Source organism: Macaca mulatta, chromosome 1, assembly GCF_049350105.2.
Source record: "Macaca mulatta isolate MMU2019108-1 chromosome 1, T2T-MMU8v2.0, whole genome shotgun sequence".
NCBI lineage: Eukaryota > Metazoa > Chordata > Mammalia > Primates > Cercopithecidae > Macaca > Macaca mulatta.
The window spans coordinates 174,357,623-174,377,592 of record NC_133406.1 but is presented as its reverse complement, the minus strand read 5'-3'; the positions used below and the strand labels follow the sequence as shown (position 1 = coordinate 174,377,592).

General features: G+C 39.6%; 1 protein-coding gene across 2 annotated transcripts in view; it reads left to right on the top strand.

The window, feature by feature from the left end:
* Positions 1–19,970, top strand: part of PDE4B (phosphodiesterase 4B) — a 584,599-nt gene that overhangs the window by 448,408 nt on the left and 116,221 nt on the right. For both annotated transcript variants that reach the window (NM_001265964.1, XM_015141386.3), the window contains 3 exon segments: positions 7,029–7,223; positions 17,478–17,514; positions 17,624–17,694. In NM_001265964.1, the coding sequence (NP_001252893.1) occupies positions 7,029–7,223; positions 17,478–17,514; positions 17,624–17,694 (303 nt within the window).

Below are 19,970 nucleotides of genomic sequence, written 5' to 3'. Positions count from 1 at the left end.
AATTCTTTAGTTAAAGTATAGAAATGAGGATAGGAAGGAACTTAAGGACAAGTTTTACCACTACCTGTGTCTGATCTCAACACTGCCTGAGAAAGATGGACGGTATTTCCTGGTGAAGTGCAATTGACAGCCTACATGACTGGATAGAGTGGACCTGCTGCCTACCCAAACTAAAGAAACATTATTCCCTTGGTCTCTATCACACTACTGTATGTTTGCTTTTCTTCATAGTATTTCTCACTATCGGAAACTATCTTGCTTTCCTATTTGTTGTCCGTCTTTCCCTCAGGGACCTTGTTTCATACACTGCTGTATTCTCAGGTGGAGAACAGTGCCTTGTTTCATAGTGGGTTCTTGCTAAATATTTGTTGAGTAAATGAATGCTCATCACTATTAACATAAAACCACACTTGAGAACCAACCTTTTTTCTATCTCCAAAATGTCTGCAAGTTGTCTAATCTTAGGGGGGTACCTCACAACTTCATTTCAGTGGGAAAAGATGAGGTGTAGGGGGCAGGATACAGGGATCCCCTGTTTCATTTCAGTTAATTCCCCCACAGAGCTGGAAGTAGAAGCCAGATCCCTAGAATCTCAGAGCTCTTCAGCATTCCTGCGCTACCTCTGGTTAAGCCTTTCTGTGGGGAAAGCAGTTTTGGATTACTGCCATGAATGTAATTTTCAAAGGCCCTGGAAGAAGAAAAAGCAATGGAAGCTGCTTCTAGACTTCAGATGAGCTGAACATCAAAGTTCTTCTTCGTAGTCTGTGGAAGGGAATTCATAGAATTCTTACGGCATAACTGTAATATTCTGCTATAGCTGTGGCCAGAGGAGTTCTGTCTGCCTTCTGCTAGGACATGGGCTCTATATCAGGCTGGCTGTGTTTTTCACAGCTTAGTCCTTCGTTAGAAATTAGGACTGGCTGCAGCCTGCAGTGACTAATTATAGAAAGATGGGTCATTGTCATTGTGGGTAAAAACACATGTGCCTGTTAAACTCCTCTGTCTACAGGGATCAGATAGTACATTTGAAGTGACGGCCAATATAATCACTTAAGTAAATGGATAAATAGTTATTTGTTTTTATTAAAATGATAAACAAGCGTTTGAAGACATTAGTGTCTTTTTCTTTTTCTTTCTTTTCTTTTCGTGAAATGGAATCTCACTGTGTCGCTCAGTTGGAAGTGCAGTGGCATATCTTGTCTCACTGAAATCTCTGCCTTCTGGATTCAGTGATTCTCCTGCCTCAGCCTCCCGAGTAGCTGGGATTACAGTTAGTTTTTGAGTACAACTGAGGAGAATATTTTCCAACAGAAATTTAAAGAAACCCAGCATTTTTTCATGACTATGCCTCCCCCCACAACATACACACTCTATACAGAAACATGCACTTTATTATAGAAACAACATTTTCCATAAGCAAAAACTGCTAGGATGGAGTTCCTGGGATACTGCAGGGAGAGTGGGGAAAGAAGAACCCAGTGACTCCCTTTAAGAGCTCCACTGAGGTCATCACCTGCCAGAGGTTTTAATCCAAATGGAGCTGGCTTTTTGTCAGATGTGAGAAAAAACTATGAGATTTTTGCATTCATTTAACAAATATTTGTTGTATGCCTTTTGGTGTGATACTCAGCTCTAGGCCCTGGGAATACAAAACCGAATGCAGGCTTCATTCCTGCTTCAAGGAGGTCACTGTCTGGTGGAATGAGAGAGAGAAGTAAACAGAGGAGTACAGTCTAGCATGGCCGGTTCTGGAATCAAGGAGTCTGAGGAGACATCTGAGGTGTCAGGGCACAGATTGTAAGGTGTAATGAAAAGAGGTCACACTTTAGAATTTTTTGAATGAAGTTTCACATTTTGGAGCCTCCATTTTCTCTTCTTTGAAACGGGGCAAAAAGAATTAGCCTGCCAGAGTTGTGGTAATTCAATGATACAGAAGAGACTCAGTGAGTAACTTCTAAGAAAGAAATGCAAAACTGAGACAGCAAGAGCTCTCTCCAAAAAGGCAGTGAACCATTCTGCGGACCTGTGGATTTCAATCTCTTTTGTGGAGTTTGCAGTCTTTCTAGCGGGTTATTTGTTAGAATAAGCCAAAGAGGCTCACCTAGAGAATGACTAAGTTGCAGAAGAAAAATCTCCTTTGGTTCAGAAATTAATTATTCCTAGGATGTTGCTTCACGAGTCTTTGTTACAGAAATTGGAGTTTGTGCAAGTAATTGGGGATCAGGAAACAACCACCCTGGGGACAATTGCAGGCATTTCTGCGACCAACTGGTTTAACTTGAATTCTTGGAAGTAGAGCTTCTCTTAGGTTAATCAAAGGTGTCATGGTACACCTTGTGGCTCTTTTCCTTATCCCTGATTTTTCCTCCCAGGCTTATGAATAAGGCTTCAGTCATATTTCTCCCTCCAACACTGCCAGCAGCCCCACCTGCTGGGCTTGGAGGCTGGGGCCTGCAGCCTAAGGACAGTGTGGCAGTCTGCTGCCATCTGCTGGCACACATGTCACCAGCTCCGGGCTGGCTTTGCAAGGATTCCCCAGGAATGGAAACCACCAGAATAACTGTGGGGCAAAGAACGTTCCTGCTTATATTGAAAAACGAAGAGATGAGAAGATGGCAGACAGAAGCTGGTATAAGAAGGCTTTTCTCCTCCTGGGAGTTTATGTAAAGATGCAGACATCTCAGACAGCTAAGCCAGTGATATTACTATGCAGATTTGTTTTGCTCAGGGAGAATACAGCAGTACTTTAAAAAAAAAAAAAAAAACCATCTTATTGTATTTAGATCACTGTCTCACAAGGTCGAACAAATAAATTAATGTCACATCTCTGTAGATTCATTTAAAGGAAACAGTAGAAACACATGGCAGTGGGGTCTCAGGTGGGTATAGGGAAGCAGAAAGAGGGGAGGGATTGGAGAAACATTTCACAGTTAGTTACAGTATATTTTAGTTGGTTCTGTCCACATTTTTTGAAGACCTACTGTTTACAAGGCTCTGACCCAGATGCCTGGGATACAAGAATGAGTAATACTCAGTAATACTGAGTCCCTCCTGGCTTGGAGATAACCATGTATTGGGGAGCAGTAAATAAAGAGAATTAAAATAGAATTGCAAGTACTGTGATAAAGTACTATGGTAAAGGAATCTGGGAGAGCACACAGGAGGAGCGTATGTTAAAATCAAACTGGACTGCAGTGTCAGAGAGAGCGTACTCAGGGAGATGGCATGAACTGAATTTTGAAGATACTAGCTCAAAGAAGCACCGCTTCTCATACAGCCTATCATGCACCATCACTGCCTGGAGGAGCTGAGAACACTAGATACAAAGTAAGAGAAGGCTGTTAAAACATTAGGTCTCAGATAAGCAATTGATTCAGTCCAGGGATATTGGCAGAGGCAAGGAGAAGCAGGCAGATCCAAGTGAGCAGGCAGCATAAAGAATCCTGAAGATCAGAGAGCAGGGCTTGGCAGGCTCTTTGGACCCAGGGAAAAGACCACTTTCAATGCTGTGTCCATAGGTTGGATAAGGGCAACCCCTTCCAGGCAGTTATAAGTCACAATCAAATATTCAGAAACTTGTGAGTAACTTCCTCTCTTAATCTATCTGAAACTTCTGTGTGACCTAATTTAAATGTTGAAATAGCTACAAGCTCAAAGGTATCAACTGCAACGTTATTCAGAATTGCAAATATGAGGAGCAAGAGTAGAGAAAAGGCTTGAGAAAACTGTGATACAGCAACTGAATGAAGCAGCTCATGGAAAATGCTAATTCTGAAAACTGTAGCACATAACAAATACTTGTGAAAAAAATCAAGATCCAAACCTGCAGGAAAAAAAAAATATTCAGAAGAGAAAAAAATAAACTGCTAGTAATGATGCTGTTCTTTTCTCTATTGTCTAAGTTTTATATAATATTCTTATATTTCTTTTATAATGATTTTTTAAAATATAAATAGGCTAAAGATGAAATGTGTGTCCTGATGAAGGCAGAGGCAAAAATTACCCTAAACAAATAATGGCCCTATTTATGTGTTTGTTTCTGCTACTGTAGATTCCATTTTCTTCCTAATTGTATTTCAGTTGGTGTGGTATATTCATTTTGCTTATAAAGCCTGTCCTCAGCCTTCCCTTTGCCCACACCCCTCCTCATTCCCTGGATCTGTGGGACGTATTGTGATGTCTGCCCGCTAATTTTGCTGTGACTGGGGCTGGTGTCTGGTTGGTGATTCATGTTTGTTCCAAAGTTGTACATCTGTGTTGGTTGCTTTGAAGCAGTGCCCCAGGGAATATGAAAGGCCATTTGTCTCCCTAAGACTGCTTCTTTGCATCAGAGACTTCTTCCCTGGCTTCGTTTAAATTCCAGCAAGCTCTCCTATGAGTTTAAGTAGGGTAAGAAGGAAAGAAAACAAAAGCAAAGAGGGTCATCTTGGAGACAGCGTTGGAGTCAGGTTCTAACCCCAGTTTTCCTGGCAGAAGTAAACTTCTTGGATGCTAATACTAGGGACAGAATGCCTGTGATGCTCATTTTAAGGGTAATGCTTTGTGGACTTACCCTCTGCCCACTAGGAATGCCTTTAGCAAAATAGAAGGCAGGATGAGCCTTGGTGGAAACCCTCAATGGAAAGAGTTCTGAGAGCTTGGTGGGCATACCCACTTGGCACCTCCTCTAAGATTTTAGCACAGATACACACAGCAGTGGCATTCATAATATTTAATGACTGGCACTGCATGAGCACTGACGAATTAATGGACACAGGCACAGTGCTTCCAGACACCAATCCTTTAGTTACTGGATCACTAGGAAGTCCAGCTGATCCTGGAGGACCTGGGGCAGTGGATGGATGCTAACAGTTTAAAAAGTATGTTAGGGTTTTAATATCCAGAAAGGTTGCACAGATGCATGCCAATGAATAACAACATAAATACATGAAATTTCTAAACTCATGCCCACCGTTAAGCTTTGTGTATTTCCTCCTTCAGTTTTTAAGAACCTACCTACTTTGCCTTTAAAAAGGGTTCAGAGCCCATGACCTACTGGTTCTATGGGATTTGGGTGGCACACAAAAAAAGCGCTTATCCACAAAGGGGCTTTTTATTTTGCTCAACAGCTACGACAGATCTCACCCGAGGGAAGTTTGCAAGTCACTTTATTATATTTTCGCTTGTTGCAATGTATGTGGTTAACAACATAGCTCTGCCTCCTGGCAGGCTGGCAAGCAGGCTGGTAGTATGAGTGATTGCCCACCTGCCTGTCTACCTGCAGTCTTTGAAAGGCAGCCCCATCCCAGACCATTAGCCTACTGAGAAAATTCATCTACAATACCTTGAAAGACCAAACACATTGGATCGTTGTAGCTTTTCCTTGGCCTTTTACCCAGACATTATCACTTTCTGCTTCTTATCAGACACCTGGAGTTTGTGGGTTGTCTAAAAGCAGCTTCTCTGAGTGATCTCCAGGGAAGCATTATAACCCTGCCTTCTGCCATTTCTTCTCCTCATGTTTCAAGGAAACCTACAGCTTCAATTTGCTGCCTCCCCGTTTTCATTCAAGAGAGCAGCCAAGGTTGCTTATAGTCTAACTGACTCTTTATGTACCAAATTACCTTTGGTTGAATTCAGAGACTAAAGAGGAATTTCACTCAGTTATCCATTGTGCCATCCTGGAGTTCTGTCATTAGGAAAGTCTGAGGTTGTAAAGAAATTAGTCGCAAGACATGAGTCTTCCAATTCTGCTCTACAAGTTACTAGCCTATGACTCTGAGCAAGGTATTTACATCTTGCTAAGCCTCATTTACCTCAAATGTAGAGTGGGATCATCTTATATACTTCACAGGGTTGTTAGGAGGAGGCGCTTTGTAAAGTGAAGAAATATAAGCAAAATTCACCCAAAGAGAGCTGGTTGTAAGAACTAGTGAAAGGAGAGCACCAAGAATGTAGACATAAATCATGGCAGCTGAATTAGTATACAGGAAAATCACTAATTTGAATTTGAAAAAGGGAGCATCCTCAGCCCCATATCTTTTGTTCAACATCTCTCTGCAAAGCTTTAGCTGGGGAGCAGTGAGAGTTCTGGAGAAATACTAGGGAAGAGGGTTATTGTCAATTTGAGGCTAAGAGAGGTTGTGTGTGCAGGAAAAAATGCATATGTGATGATAAAGGAGAATGTGAAAAGGGCACAGTGCCCAGGGAAATACCAGCCGTGGGGATACAGAAAACAAGAGACAAGATCTCTACTGCTCCCATCTCTGTGTTCGTTGATCAGAGCCTGTTCAAATAATTGTGGGCTTGAGGGCACCTTTCTAGAGTGATGAAGACTGATAGGAAACCTCATGACACTCCTCTGTGGGAGCCAGTGAATGCATCCTCTCCCAGAGACAAAGCTCTGCAGCCTTGGAGAGTAATTTGGTGTTAGCCGATTAATTAAGTCTTTTTCTGTGGTTAAATTTGCAGATGAATATTACATCTCAGGTTGAGCCTCCCATCTAGTCACCCAGTGGAGGTTGTCAGGATAACACTTTGTTCCTGAAACATTTAGAAACATGTGTATTGTATATTTAATGAGACTGTGATATTTGTTCATGACAGGAAGAAGTCTTCCAGATAGGGAGACTTACGCATGTGATAGTTCAGTGTCTGACACCTAGAGCTGTGCTGAATGTCCCACTAGAGTTGCTTATTATCACCAAGTTGTTGTATGCCTGGCACCAATGCTGAACTTGTCAAAGTTGCTCATGTCACTGAAAGACCATGGAGTTTGCTCCTGGGTTCAAATTCTGGCTCCATTATTTGCTAATGGTGGGCATGGGTAAATAACTGAACCTCAGTGGGACTCAGTTTCCTATACATAACATGAAAATAATAATGACTGCAACTCTAAGCTGTCCTGAGGATTAAAACTTTCCATAGTACATACAGTTTTATGTAAAATGCTTAGCATATAGTACCTGCCACACATTGGTTCTCAGGGTATACTATGCGTCCTCCTCCATGGTTACCATGTGACCAGAGTTTCCTGCTTTCTCTTTAAGCTTTGATGTGGAAAATGGCCCTTCCCCAGGTCGGAGTCCACTGGATCCCCAGGCCAGCTCTTCCTCTGGGCTGGTACTTCACACCACCTTTCCTGGGCACAGCCAGCGCAGAGAGTCATTTCTCTACAGATCAGACAGCGACTATGACTTGTCACCAAAGGCGATGTCGAGAAACTCTTCGCTTCCAAGCGAGCAGTAAGTACAAGCTCTGTCTGGCTTCCAGTCTCACACTTACCTCATCTCTACCCAGGTCACAGTGGCAGCAACAACAGTTCCCCTTTAATCCATGGGAAGGATGAAGGAAGAAAATGAATATAAGCAGGGGTGACATGATGACCATTTTAAGGACATTAATGCTCTATAACATGCAGAATATGTAGCTGGGGTCTCCAAGGGTGTTGGAAAATCTAGACACAGTGTTTACTTTACATCTGTTACTGATACCTTAAAAAAATTATTTTGCTTCATTTCCTGAACTGCTGAGTCATTTACAGCATGAGAACCTTAACACTTTTTACGCATCACACTTGAAATTTCAGCTGCATGTGCCGTTTCCATGAGGCTCCAGCAAAGAGGAAAAATGGTGATTGGTTACATGCATGCTGTCTCAGTGGCCTTTGCTTGGTGACTTTAATAAGCTGTCATTCAGCCACATGCCTGTGTCCCTTCTCTGAAACCTTAACACAATGCCCACTTGTTGCCTGGCTCCTTGGTGAGACACAACACACTCCACCGCCCTATAAAGCACAGCTGATATTTTTGTTTTGCCGCTATTAATTGTAAATCTCTAATTTTTATTTAAAGAACAAGGTCTAGGTTGTGTCACCCACTTATTAAATTTCCAAAACCAAATAAAACTGGATTCTGGAATTCATGCCTTAAAAGGTTTCTGGGCACAGATACAATTGTTTTTATATTATATGTCATAAAAGTATCAGTAGCTCCCTAAAGTCTCCAGTTTGGAAAATTCCACTGTATTCTCTTCTGCTATTGGAAAGGAAGTCAAAAAGTTTCACCGTCTGGTGAAAGGGGGTATTTTGAAGTTACCAGCAAAAAAAAATTCCTCGAGGCATTTCTGCCAGCACATTTTTAATAGAAGCACCCCTGCCCTAAAATATCTCAATCATCATGTGGGCCCAAATTCATTTTTCAGTCATTTGGCAAATATTTACTGATTCTCTCCTTTGTGCCACACATTGTGCCAATCTCTGGTGATAGAAGACAAACAAAACAGTATAAAAATCACAGATGGGTTAAAGGCATATCTCATTCTCAGAAAGTGCACATGCTCTCAGGGAGGTTACAGCTAAATAAGAAAGACCAGAGAAACACACACATACACACATAACAGAGTGGAAGGAAATAATATTTAATGAGCACTTCCCATGGAGCCGAGCTCGTGTTCTTATGTTATCTCTGTTAATCTGTCAGGTAGGTGCCATTATTATCCCTACTCCATAGATCATGAAACTGGGACTCTGAGAGATTGAGAAACTTGCCCCTATCCCATGACTGTGTATCATGCTGTGTCCCATGATGTGGCTAAGACTGACCATATTAAAAACTTTTGGAATCTTTCCATCCATGTTCTTCAAATTGCAAAGTCGCATCTCTGCCACTAGGTAGAAAACAAATGACTGCAGAGTAGAGGTGTCCGAGGCTGGAGGAGAGGTAGGTAGCCAGCCACTTTGCTGTAGATCTTGTAGAACCCAAGGCATTTCTGACAAAAGTTTGAATGGGGGTCTTTGAATGCAAAGGTTATGGGAATTCTTTCTTTCACCAAGATAAACACCTTTCTAGGCTTCATCGTGGGAGAGCATAGGTTATGTGGTGAGCTCAAAGTAATTAGAACTTAATTCACATAGTATTTTACAGGTGAAAGATTAGCTTTGAAATCTTGTCATCCCCCCGAAACTAATTCCCTGGTTAAGAGTTCTCCAGACACAAGCCAAGCGGCAAGAAGAGTCTCAAGGTCGTTCAGAGTCTCCCCAGAAAACTCTACCGCAATTCCGGATTAACTCTTGTGTCTTATTATTTGGAATCAAAAGGTGGTAGAAATGTTAAACTTGAAGAGACCTTAAAGATCACAATCCAACTCAGTCTACGGCAGTTGAAACAGAGGTGTAGTTCTAAATGATTCTGCATCCAGCATCCCTGTTACTGGTAGTTTACTGTCCTTTCAGTTTTACTGGCCAGTAAAATTTCCCCCGGTGTAACTTTAGAACCTAATTTTTCCAACTTTAAATTTAGGCAAGTAAAAATTATATATGTAAATTATCGAATATCATTCTCTCTTTTTAAAGATAAGGACTTAGATAAAAAGTAGGACAAGCAAAATTTCATAATAAAAAACAGCCTTTCCGAAGAAAACAAGGTTGGCAACGTAATACCACCCTATCAAAAATACTGATAACAAGATGTATTCAAATCTTTATGTGAATGAAAATAGCACAAGATTTTGTTTTTCAAATATTTCAGTATCACAGAAAAAATCTTCTATATATTTGTCAGGTTTTGAATTATATTTCACTACACACTGAAAAGTAGAGTTTGAATAATATCAAGCTTCTAGTAATTTAGTTTTATGTTAGCAAATCCAGTTTCACACAAACATCTGAATCTGAACTAAAGTAATGCTCTTAAAACTATTTCACACGATTATTAATTCTTTACGATGAATTGAAACAGAGGAACAGCAACCCCCAAGCTTCTCACTCCTTCTTTTGCTTTCTGTCCATAGATCCAGGAAGAAGAAGGGTGATCATGGACTAAGAGTCTAGATGTGAAGGCCATTTGGTAGGGGCTGCTAGATGTTCCCTGCTCACAAGCCCCTCATATCCAGCACAGAGCTGTCGTGAATTTTTTATGAAAAGTGGAAAACTTTACATAATTCTACTGCATTAAATCCTAGTAATAAAGGAAACACTCGCTTTTAAAATTTTCTCATCTGAATTTTTTCAGAAAAGTAACAGGAAATTATAGTCAGGGGAGAGTGAATGAAAAGATATTAAGAGTAAAAATGTGAACAAGAAAAATTAAAAGTGGCTTTAACTTTGAGCAACAAAGGAGAGATCAGAATAAGGCAATAAAGCAAGATCACCATTGGGTCCCAAAAGGCAATTTCAGATACTTTCCTAGATGTGGCAATAGTTTGTTGGTTTCTGTTCAGTTCCTGTGTTGTAGTCATCCCAAACGTAATGCCTTCGTATACTGAGGTACAGATTGCCTCATGGGAACATAAAATACTGGAAACTAGTAAGGCCAGTTTTATTGCTGAAAACTGTGGCAGGAACCACCATGGAGAGAATGGAGTTTTGATTATCCACCTGCAAAGCCACAGGAAAGGACACTCCATGTTTTTTTCATTTGGTCATCCCATTTTGCAAAGCCTTACATGGGCAAGAAGCTTTTGAAAGCCACCATTTGCGTGTGGACTAAGTAGTCTCTAGAGAGAGCCTACTCATTTTCAAGGGAAATGAAACCTAAGAACCAAGAAGAAAAGCAGAAATAACAACCCACTTAAATTTAAAACCTGTTTATTGATGGACTAGCAAAAAGTGCAGTGTGGTTTCTAAGACTTGAGTTAGACTTACAGCCATCACACTTGCTAGCACTGTGGCTTTTAAGACGTTGAATCTCTTTTATTGTCTCTAAATTATCTGTAAATAAAAGCACACATTTATTGAGTATTTTCTGTATGCTATCTGTTAAAATACTTTACGTATGTTAATTCATTTAATCCCCATATCCCCAATGTGGTAGGTACTATAACTTTCTTGTTTTAATGATGACGACATTAGGGCACAGAGAAGTTAAATGACTTCCCCAATAAACGGGAACAAGACAAACCCCAGGAGTCTAGGTGGTAAACTATATGGATATCCAGTATGTAAACAGACTCTAAATGAGGCTGAAAAACTGTCTTATTTGTTCACAAAGTTCCTAAATTTACATATTTATTGAAAGAGAGAATGAATATGATCCTCCTAACAGCTGGAAAGGTAGGCAGAACAGAAATTAATAGCATTATTTTTTATTTTTCAGCCTCATTTAGAGTCTGTTAAGTGACCTCCCCAATAAACGGAAACAGTTTCTATGTCTTCAAGGGTACTAAAACATTAGTAAGTCAATAGGCAGTTTTAGTAGCTTCCGATAAGGGCAGGCATAGAGCGTTATGCACTGGTTTGAAAGGTCTGGCCAGGCAGGAAAGCAGCCTACTTTGAGGAGGTTACAGCTCAGCTAGAGGAGTCAGGCAGGCAGAAGGACGTGCAGGAGAGGCCAGTTGCTAACTAATTCTCCAGTTAGTGTGGGAGCATTTTGGAGAACCACAGCTCAGTGTGGTTGATCCAGAGGATATGAGAGGATAAGGAAGTGGTGAAAAACGAGACTGGAAAAGTGAGCAGGAACCTCATCATGAAGGGCCTATGTTAAGGGATTGGCCTTTACGCTGCAAGTGGAGAGTTACTAAGGGCTTTAAGCAGATAAATATATAATGCAACATTTTTAAAAATAGCTCTGATTGCAACATAGAAAATGGTTTACAGAGTAGGGAAGCTTAAAGACTAGTACTCAAACCTACAGAGCCAAATGGGAGGCTGCCTTGATATTCATGTAAAAGAGGACAGGGATTTATATTACAGATGATCTAGTGAGCAGTTAAAACATATTTGCAAGTCAGGATCAGCAGGAGTTAGTGTTTGACTGAAGGATAAGGGAGATGGAGGTTTCAGGCTTGGTCAAGAAGATAGGTGGTTGCACCATTTCCTGGGATCAGGAGCATTCTCTTACTACATGAAATAATGTACATGAAAGTGCTTTGCAAACTGTAAATATCACATAAGTATGAGTCCTCTTGATTGCAATGGACAGACATGAATATCTTAAAGGAGCTCTCATTGCCTGGAAATAGAGACATGCAACCCTTTAATTACGGATGCCCTTCAACTTACAATGTCCCAAAAATTCCATCCTAATTTGAATATATTGTAAGTTGAAAATGCATTTAACATACCTAACCTACCAAACATTACAGCTTGACCTAACCTACCTTAAGTGTGCTCAGAACACTTAGTTTAGCATACAGTTGAGCAAATCATCTAAAGCAAAGCCTACTTTATAATAAAGTGTTGGATATCTCATGTAATTGATTGAATACTGTACTGAAAGTGAAAAACAGAATGGTTGTATGGGTACTCTAAGTACAGGTTCTACTGAATGCATATGGCTTTTGTGCCATTGTGAAGTCAAAAATTGTAAGTTGGGCAGGGTGTGTGACCTGTAATCCCAGCACTTTGGGAGGCAAAGGCGGGCGGATCGCTTGATCTCAGGAGTTTGAGACCAGCCTGGACAACATGGTGAAACCCTCTCTCTACGAAAAATACAAAAAATTAGCTGGGATTGGTGGTGAGTGCTTGTGGTCCCAGCTCCTCAGGAGGCTGAGATAGGAGGAACACTTGAGCCAGAGAGGCGGAGGTTGCAATGAGCTAAGATCATGCCACTGCACTCCAGGCTAGTTAATAGAGTGAGACTCTGTCTCAGAAGAAAAAAAAAAAAAAAAGGAGTAAGTGAAATAATCGTTAAGTTGAGGACCATCCATATAAAAACAAAGATACCTACCTACTGGCATTGCTAATAACTATAAATCAATAACTAAGCTGCTTTTATGTGCTAAGCACTGTTATTAAGAGTTGTACATATGTAATAATTCATTTAATTCTCATACGACCCTCTTTTACAGGTAAAAATGTTGAGACATGAAGAGGATTAGCTAGTATTAATGCAGCTGAGAGACAAACCCATGCTCCTTGGCTCCAAAATCTGTGCTGTTAACCACTATAGTATATATCTCTCTATATGACAGACTAAAATCAAGCAAATTACAAGTTAAATTCTGTGTGTAGTGATAAAACAGAGAAAGGTGGAATGAATTAATAACATTCAGAGTGTGGCAGTGAAAGGCAGTTTTCTGCTTTCTAGAAAATTATTTTATCGTTTAGAGCAGACCTACATACACTCCATTCTATGACTCAGTACTAAGACTGGAGTGCTCATTTCCAGTTATGCTCTAAATTTGCAATGTGCTGACTTTGTCACTAGATGTTGCTCTTGCAATGGTTCTGAATATCCGGACTTGCTCCTGAGAGGCATTGCTTCTCCAGGGGTTTGGGAAAGTAAGAAGTGTATTAGTTTCCATAATCAATCAAATGTTTTGTTCTTTCTATGCTATTTGATTCTTAACTAGTGATTTATCAAATTGTGATTTTTAAAAATTTATAATAGTTCCATAAATAATCTGGTTGCACTCAAAGAGAAGTTTTTTGTTTCTTTTCTGTTACTTTCTATAAATTGATGGATTCTTTAACAGCAGTTTTCTAACATACAGCATTAGCTTTGCCAGCTCGAATTCTTTAAGGGAACCAATGCTGGGAATCTGTAAAATCTATTTTTTGCTTCTGAATGTTCTGTTCTCCTAAACTTCAGAAGTTCCATAATGATAAAGTCATGATGACATTATGCCCTATTAATGTTTCTTTATCTCCCTTTAGTCTTTGGATTGTGCAGTTTTAATAACTCCTCCAACTCATTCAACAATCCGTCAGCTCAAGGTACCACCTATGCATGAGATTTACTTATATTATTTAGCTTTTATCAGATACCAGACTCTGGAAATCCAGGAGTCATGGAAGATACACTTAAATCTAAATCCATTATCTTGTCCCAAATTCACCCTGATGTCTTATGAACAATGTGAACTTCACATCAGAAATCAGAACACTTCACTTAACTAGCCTAAAAAAAATAGAAAGGATAAAATAGAGAGAGAGAGAGAGAAGGAAAGAAGGAAAGAAGGAAGGAAGGAAGGAAGGAAGGAAGGAAGGAAGGAAGGAAGGAAGGAAGGAAGGAAAGAAGGAAGGAAGGAAAGAAGGAAAGAAAAAGAAAGAAAGAGAGAGAGAGGGAGGGAGGGAGGGAGGAAGGAAGGAAGGAAGGAAGGAAGGAAGGAAGGAAGGAAGGAAGGAAGGAAGGAAGGAAGGAAGGGAAGGAAGAAAAGAATCAGAACAAACTGCAAGATCTTTACCCATCTCAAAGTTCATCTTGGGAAAAATGACTGGAAAGGGGCAGTTTCTGATACAGTTCACCACACTCCATTTATCACAACTGCTCCTCTCTTGATTATTCTGTCTTTCTTTTTTGCATCTCTCCAAGAACCCTGAGGCTCTTCCTTTGGCTCCCTATTTATATGTACCCCCACCTCAGGGGGCCACTTCCTGCCATGGCCTTAACTATCTCTACTTTTGTAGGGAACCCCTTAATCTATAGCTCAAATTCCCATATCTCAGTCTTCCTGCTCGATGTCTCCACCCAGATGTAAATCAGTACCTTAAAGTTCAACATGTAACTTAAAAACTCAGTGACTACTTAAAACTCCCCCAACAGGAGGGTAAACTCCTCATTTCCTTATTTCTACTCATGACTTCACTGTTTTCTCAGATATCCATTTTTAAAATTGAAAATTATATTTCTTTATGACCCCTTATCCAATTAAATGTCGAGTCCTGCGAAACCTCTGGGCTCTCTTCCAGTTGTCTCATTCTGTCCCTTTCTTGGCCTTACCTATTGCTTCTCATCAGAATGGGTGCAATTTCTAACTATTCTTTCCAGGTCTGTCCCTTCTCCAATCTATCCCTCCACATCCAAGCATTTTACTTTCTAAAACACTTTTCTGTTGGCCCATCTCACTTTCCATCTCTCCAGAAACCTTCACTGGCTCCTTTCTCTCTCTCTTTTCTTGCTTTCTCTTTCTTTCTTTCTTTCTTTCTTTCTTTCTTTCTTTCTTTCTTTCTTTCTTTCTTTCTTTCTTTCTTTCTTTCTTTTTCTTTCTTTCTTTCTTTCTTCTTTGTCTTTCTGTCTTTCTTTTCTGTCTTTCTCTTTCTTTCTTAGACAAAGTTTCACTCTTATCACCCAGGCTGGAGTGCAATGGTGTGATCTAGGCTCACTGCAACCTCTGCCTCCTGAGTTCAAGTGATTCTCCTGATTCAGCGTCCCGAGTAGCTGTACCACCATGCCCAGCTAATTTTTTTTTTTTTTTTTTTTTTTTTTTTAGTAGAGACAGGGTTCCTCCACATTGGTCAGACTGGTCTCGAACTCCCAACCTCAGGTAATCTGCCTGTCTCAGCCTCCCAAAGTGCTAGGATTACAGGCATGAGCCACCGCACCCAGCCTGGGTCATTTCTTTCTATGGAGTTAAGTACTGACTCTATAATCTTTGTCTGGATTGTCCATAATATGAGCATGGGGGGACTTCTATCTTTATTCTCTACAAATGTCTATAGCTAATATGCTCTTCTCCACCCAAGTAGCCATCAAAGATCTTAATAAGCGTATTCAGTATTTTCTCATTTCAGTGCCTTTGTTCCTGTCATTTCTCTTCATTGGCAGCATCTACCATCCCTGACTTTTTAAATCCTTCAAAGTTCATCTGAAACACTGCTCACTCAATCAAGACTTTCCTACTTTCTCTAACCTGTAATTATCATGTTTCCTTTGGACTTCATGAAGTATACCCATTGTTCGTAATTCTCATTCTATATTAAAATGTCTATTACAGTTTTTAAAATAATTTGTCTCCCCTACTTTGTTTTAATTTTGGAGGTCATGAATATTTTGTATGATTTGATATGTCAACTATGCAGCAAGTCATAAAATAGGAAGCATAGGCTAGGTGTAGTGGCTTACACCTGTAACTCTGGCACTTGGGAGGCCAAAGCGGGCCGATTGCTTGAGCCCAGCCTGGGCAGCATGGCAATACTCTGTCTCTACAGAAAAATACAAAATAAATAAATAAATAAATACAATAACTTAGTGTGGTGTTGTGTTCCTGTAGTCCCAGCTACTCCAGAGTCTGAGGTGGGAAGATTGCTTGAGTCTGGAGGCAGAAGTTGCAGTGAGCTGAGATCATGCCACTATACTCTAGCCTAGGTGACAAAGCTAGACCCTGTCTCAAAACAAAGCAAAATAATGACAACAACAAAAACGAAGCATAGTGTTTAAAAGCACAGATTTTTGAAACCAAACGGTCTAAATTCTTACATTTGGAATCAGTCTCAGTTCTTCTACTTACTAGGTATGTGCTAGTTAATTGCTCTGTGGATCGATGTCATTTATATAATAGCAATATTAAGAGTACCTGCCGCACAGCCCTGTTACAATAATTAAATGAGATAATGCATGTAAACTGCTTACCATGAGGCCTGGCAGACAGTAGTAGTCACACAAAGAATGCTTACTCCTTGTCAGTATTCTTTTTATTGTCACCGTACAAAGTGGGCACAGAAGAAACTTGCCAGATTAAATTGAAGTTCAGAGGTTTCTAGCTAAAGACAAAGGTGGAAAGAAAAGTATCATATTAAATAGATGCCAAGTTAAAAGCCTATGATAGAGGAGAGGCCCAAATGGATGTATGTGTTGTTAACTCTGGAGCCCGAGGCCTCACATGGTGCCTGGTACATGGCACACAATTAATAATTATTGGTTGCACTAATGTAGTTAACAAAGAAGGTGCCATATTTGTGTGGCAATTATGAGGACAGGGAAGGTAGGCCAGACACTAAGGGAAGGTTCACTGTTACTGACTTCTGTGCTGCTACGATGATTCACACTGTAATGGCAAAGGGCCTGATTTTGTGACTATAGCTCAAACCAGCATGTCTTCTAGTACCTTCAATAGAGAGATTGCTGAATGTGGGTTTAAGTAGATTTCTCAAAGCACGTGCCAGTGAAAACACGTTTTCGACTCTTCCTAAATACAGATTTACATAACACTGGGTACAGCTTAATCAGTTCTTTGGGACAAAATGGAGTGACAATGGTATGATTATGGTGGGTTCAGCCATATGCTACTATTAAAAGCTTTTCCTTAGATACTTTAAGAAAAAAGTTATATTAAAAACAAAAAGTAATGGGATTCCCAGACAGAATTCTGTGTTTAAATGGCATTAAAGCTGTGGTTCGAATCAACAAAAGCCAGGAAATCCAAAGTTAACCTTTATCCAGACTGTTATACCATTTTTTCCAACTGTGTGTGTCCCTGTGAGCAGCCCTCCCTTTGAATTTCCTGGCTCTGGCAACCAAAATCCACAAGTCGCTTTAAATTACAGTACTCTGGATCTGTTATTTAATGGGAATATATCCTGAGGATATATGCTTACTTGCAAATGCTTTTATGTGTAGTCACTGTAAATTCAGGAGTCATGAATCTGGTACTAATTTTTTTCCTTTCAAGCTCTTGAGATACACTTTCAGGCCAAATTGTGAGTCCTGCCTTATATCCAGGTAGAAGAACTTGTGTAACATTTGTGTTGTTAACACTGATAAAATTTAATATTAGAGCTTGTATGTCACAGTTATAATTCAAGTAAATTTCTAAAGGTTCTTTTTTTCTCTTTTCACCAGACATGGCGATGACTTGATTGTAACTCCTTTTGCCCAGGTATGTATTATGCTGGCCCTGGCTTGCTTTCACTGTTGCTAGTTTCTAAGTTTGAACCTGGCCATTTGTCTTCTTTTGGCCTTAACCATTTTAAACATTTTTCTTGTAGGTCCTTGCCAGCTTGCGAAGTGTGAGAAACAACTTCACTATACTGACAAACCTTCATGGTACATCTAACAAGTAAGCATTGACTTTTTTGTGGAGTTTGAATCCCTAACATAAAGGCAAAGTATTGAGCAGCAATTAAAAAATACAACTATTACATGGAAAATTGCCCTCTAAGCTAAGTTAATATACACATTAAAATTTGAAAATAGAATGGATCACCATAGTATTTTAGAACTCATACAACATTAAAAGTAACCTAGTCTGGGTCTTCTTAGTCTTTGTACCTATAAGATTTAGTATCCAGTAGGAATTCACAAATGAAAGAACAAGAGGAGGATTTTATTTTTTGTTGACTTTTACATTTACCACTTTGACCAGTAATGGCCATAAATTCTGTTAGAAGACTTTTGGAGTAAGTTCTTAATGAATTCAGATATTCAAACTTAAAATTAAACGTAGCAAAAAGTTCAAGTCCAATTTGCCTAACTTTTGATTTTCTATAAACAAATTCATGCAGTTTAATGAATAAGTGCGGGGTTATCTTCTCCTCCACCTTCACTTAATTATATGATCTTGGCATTTAAATTAATATTGCTGATCCTTGATCTCCATATCTATAAAATGAAGGGTTTGAACTTTATATTCCTTGCAGTAATACTCTCTCCAAAATCATTTCAAATCTATGAGCCTAAGCTAAAAGTTCTATTCCATTCACTCTTCTGCATGTTTTAAAAAAGTATCACAGAGGTCAGAGAGTCATAGAACCCATAATCCTGGAATGAGAGGGCTGGAGGAGGCCTTTGAGACCATTGATTCTCTTTGTTTAGGAGAAACCTAAGCTCTCAAGAATCCAGTGACTTGCTAACAACTGCCCCCTACTCCATAAGTTAGAGACCCATCAGGGCCAAAACCTACATCTAATTTTTCAGCCAGAGTTCACTACAGAGTATCCTATATCTCTCATCTTTGTGAAATTATTTTTTAGTCCTTTACTTTGCTTTCATACAAATTTTCATAGAATAGATTTGTTAAAAGTGGGAGTAAACCCTGCTTTGAATGTTTGCTTTCCTTTCACTGTCTTATGACTAGGCTTTCTTGTGAGATGACTCTATATACTCTGATCAAACTTCCATGTGAGTGATCTTTCTCACATGTTGTATGACTGTGTCACCCTTCAGCTTGAGGCATTTCAGCAGTCCGGTGTTATTAAGATAAAGTTTAAATGCTGGTGCTTGCACCCAAGACAAATTAATTTGATTGATAGTTGCTTGGGTTTATATTTAGTGCAACGTATATGAAATCTAGAGGCTTGTCCCAGCCTCTTTTGGAGTAGGACTCCATTTATGTATTTATTCATCTATCTATTTATTTATTTACTTACTTATCTATTTGTCCATCCAACAAGTATTTATTTAGCACATACCATCCATTCATAGATCCATTCATGGATATATGCATTTAGCAAACAACTACTGAGCACCCCCATCAGTAGCAGGCACTGGTAATATAATAGTGTCCAGAGCAGACAAGTTCTCTCCTCTTTTAGGGCTTACATTCTAATATGAAATGCTGGGGGATGCAGTGTAAGCAATCAGACTAGGTCTCTAGCCACGTGGAATTATGTTCAATAATCATGGTCTGTTGTTCTCTGCATGCTCTCTTCTCTATCCTAATTATGGACTTACTGTTCTTTCTTCCTAAAATGTCTCTTTCCACTTGCCAGTGTCGGCTTGGCCAAATCCTGATTGTCTTTATGTCCCATCTCTAGTATCACCTTCACTGAGATGCTTTCCCTGACCTCACTAAACCTGGCTGAGTGGCCCTCATGTGGATCCAGAGTACTCTGAAAACCTTATCACTTGCTTTATGGATCTCCGCCTGCCACTAGATTGTGTGCCCCTTAGGAGTAAGAATTGGATTTAGTTTTTCTTGAATTCCCAAGAATAGCAGAATGCCTGACATACAGTTTGTGCTTCATAAAAATTCATCACATATATGAATTTCTGGATAGATAATTGTTGGAGGAAAGACCACCAATTATTTAGAAAATTATATTTGCAGGAGTGATCCCTTCTCTATGTTTTTTCTTTGTAGAATATGGCCTCAGGAGCCATGATTACAGGCTTCACAGTCCAATTCTAGCCCCTCGAAAATGATACACTTGGGCAAGCTAATTACCCTCTCTATATCTCAGTTTTCTAATGTATAAAATAGGGTTGTTGTGAGGATTAAATGAATTGATATTCGCAAAGTACTTAAAACAGCATCTTGCACAAAGTAGGTGCTCAATAAATGTGAGCTATTATAATGGATCGTTACATTTCTCTTGCTGAATCCAGAAGTGGTGT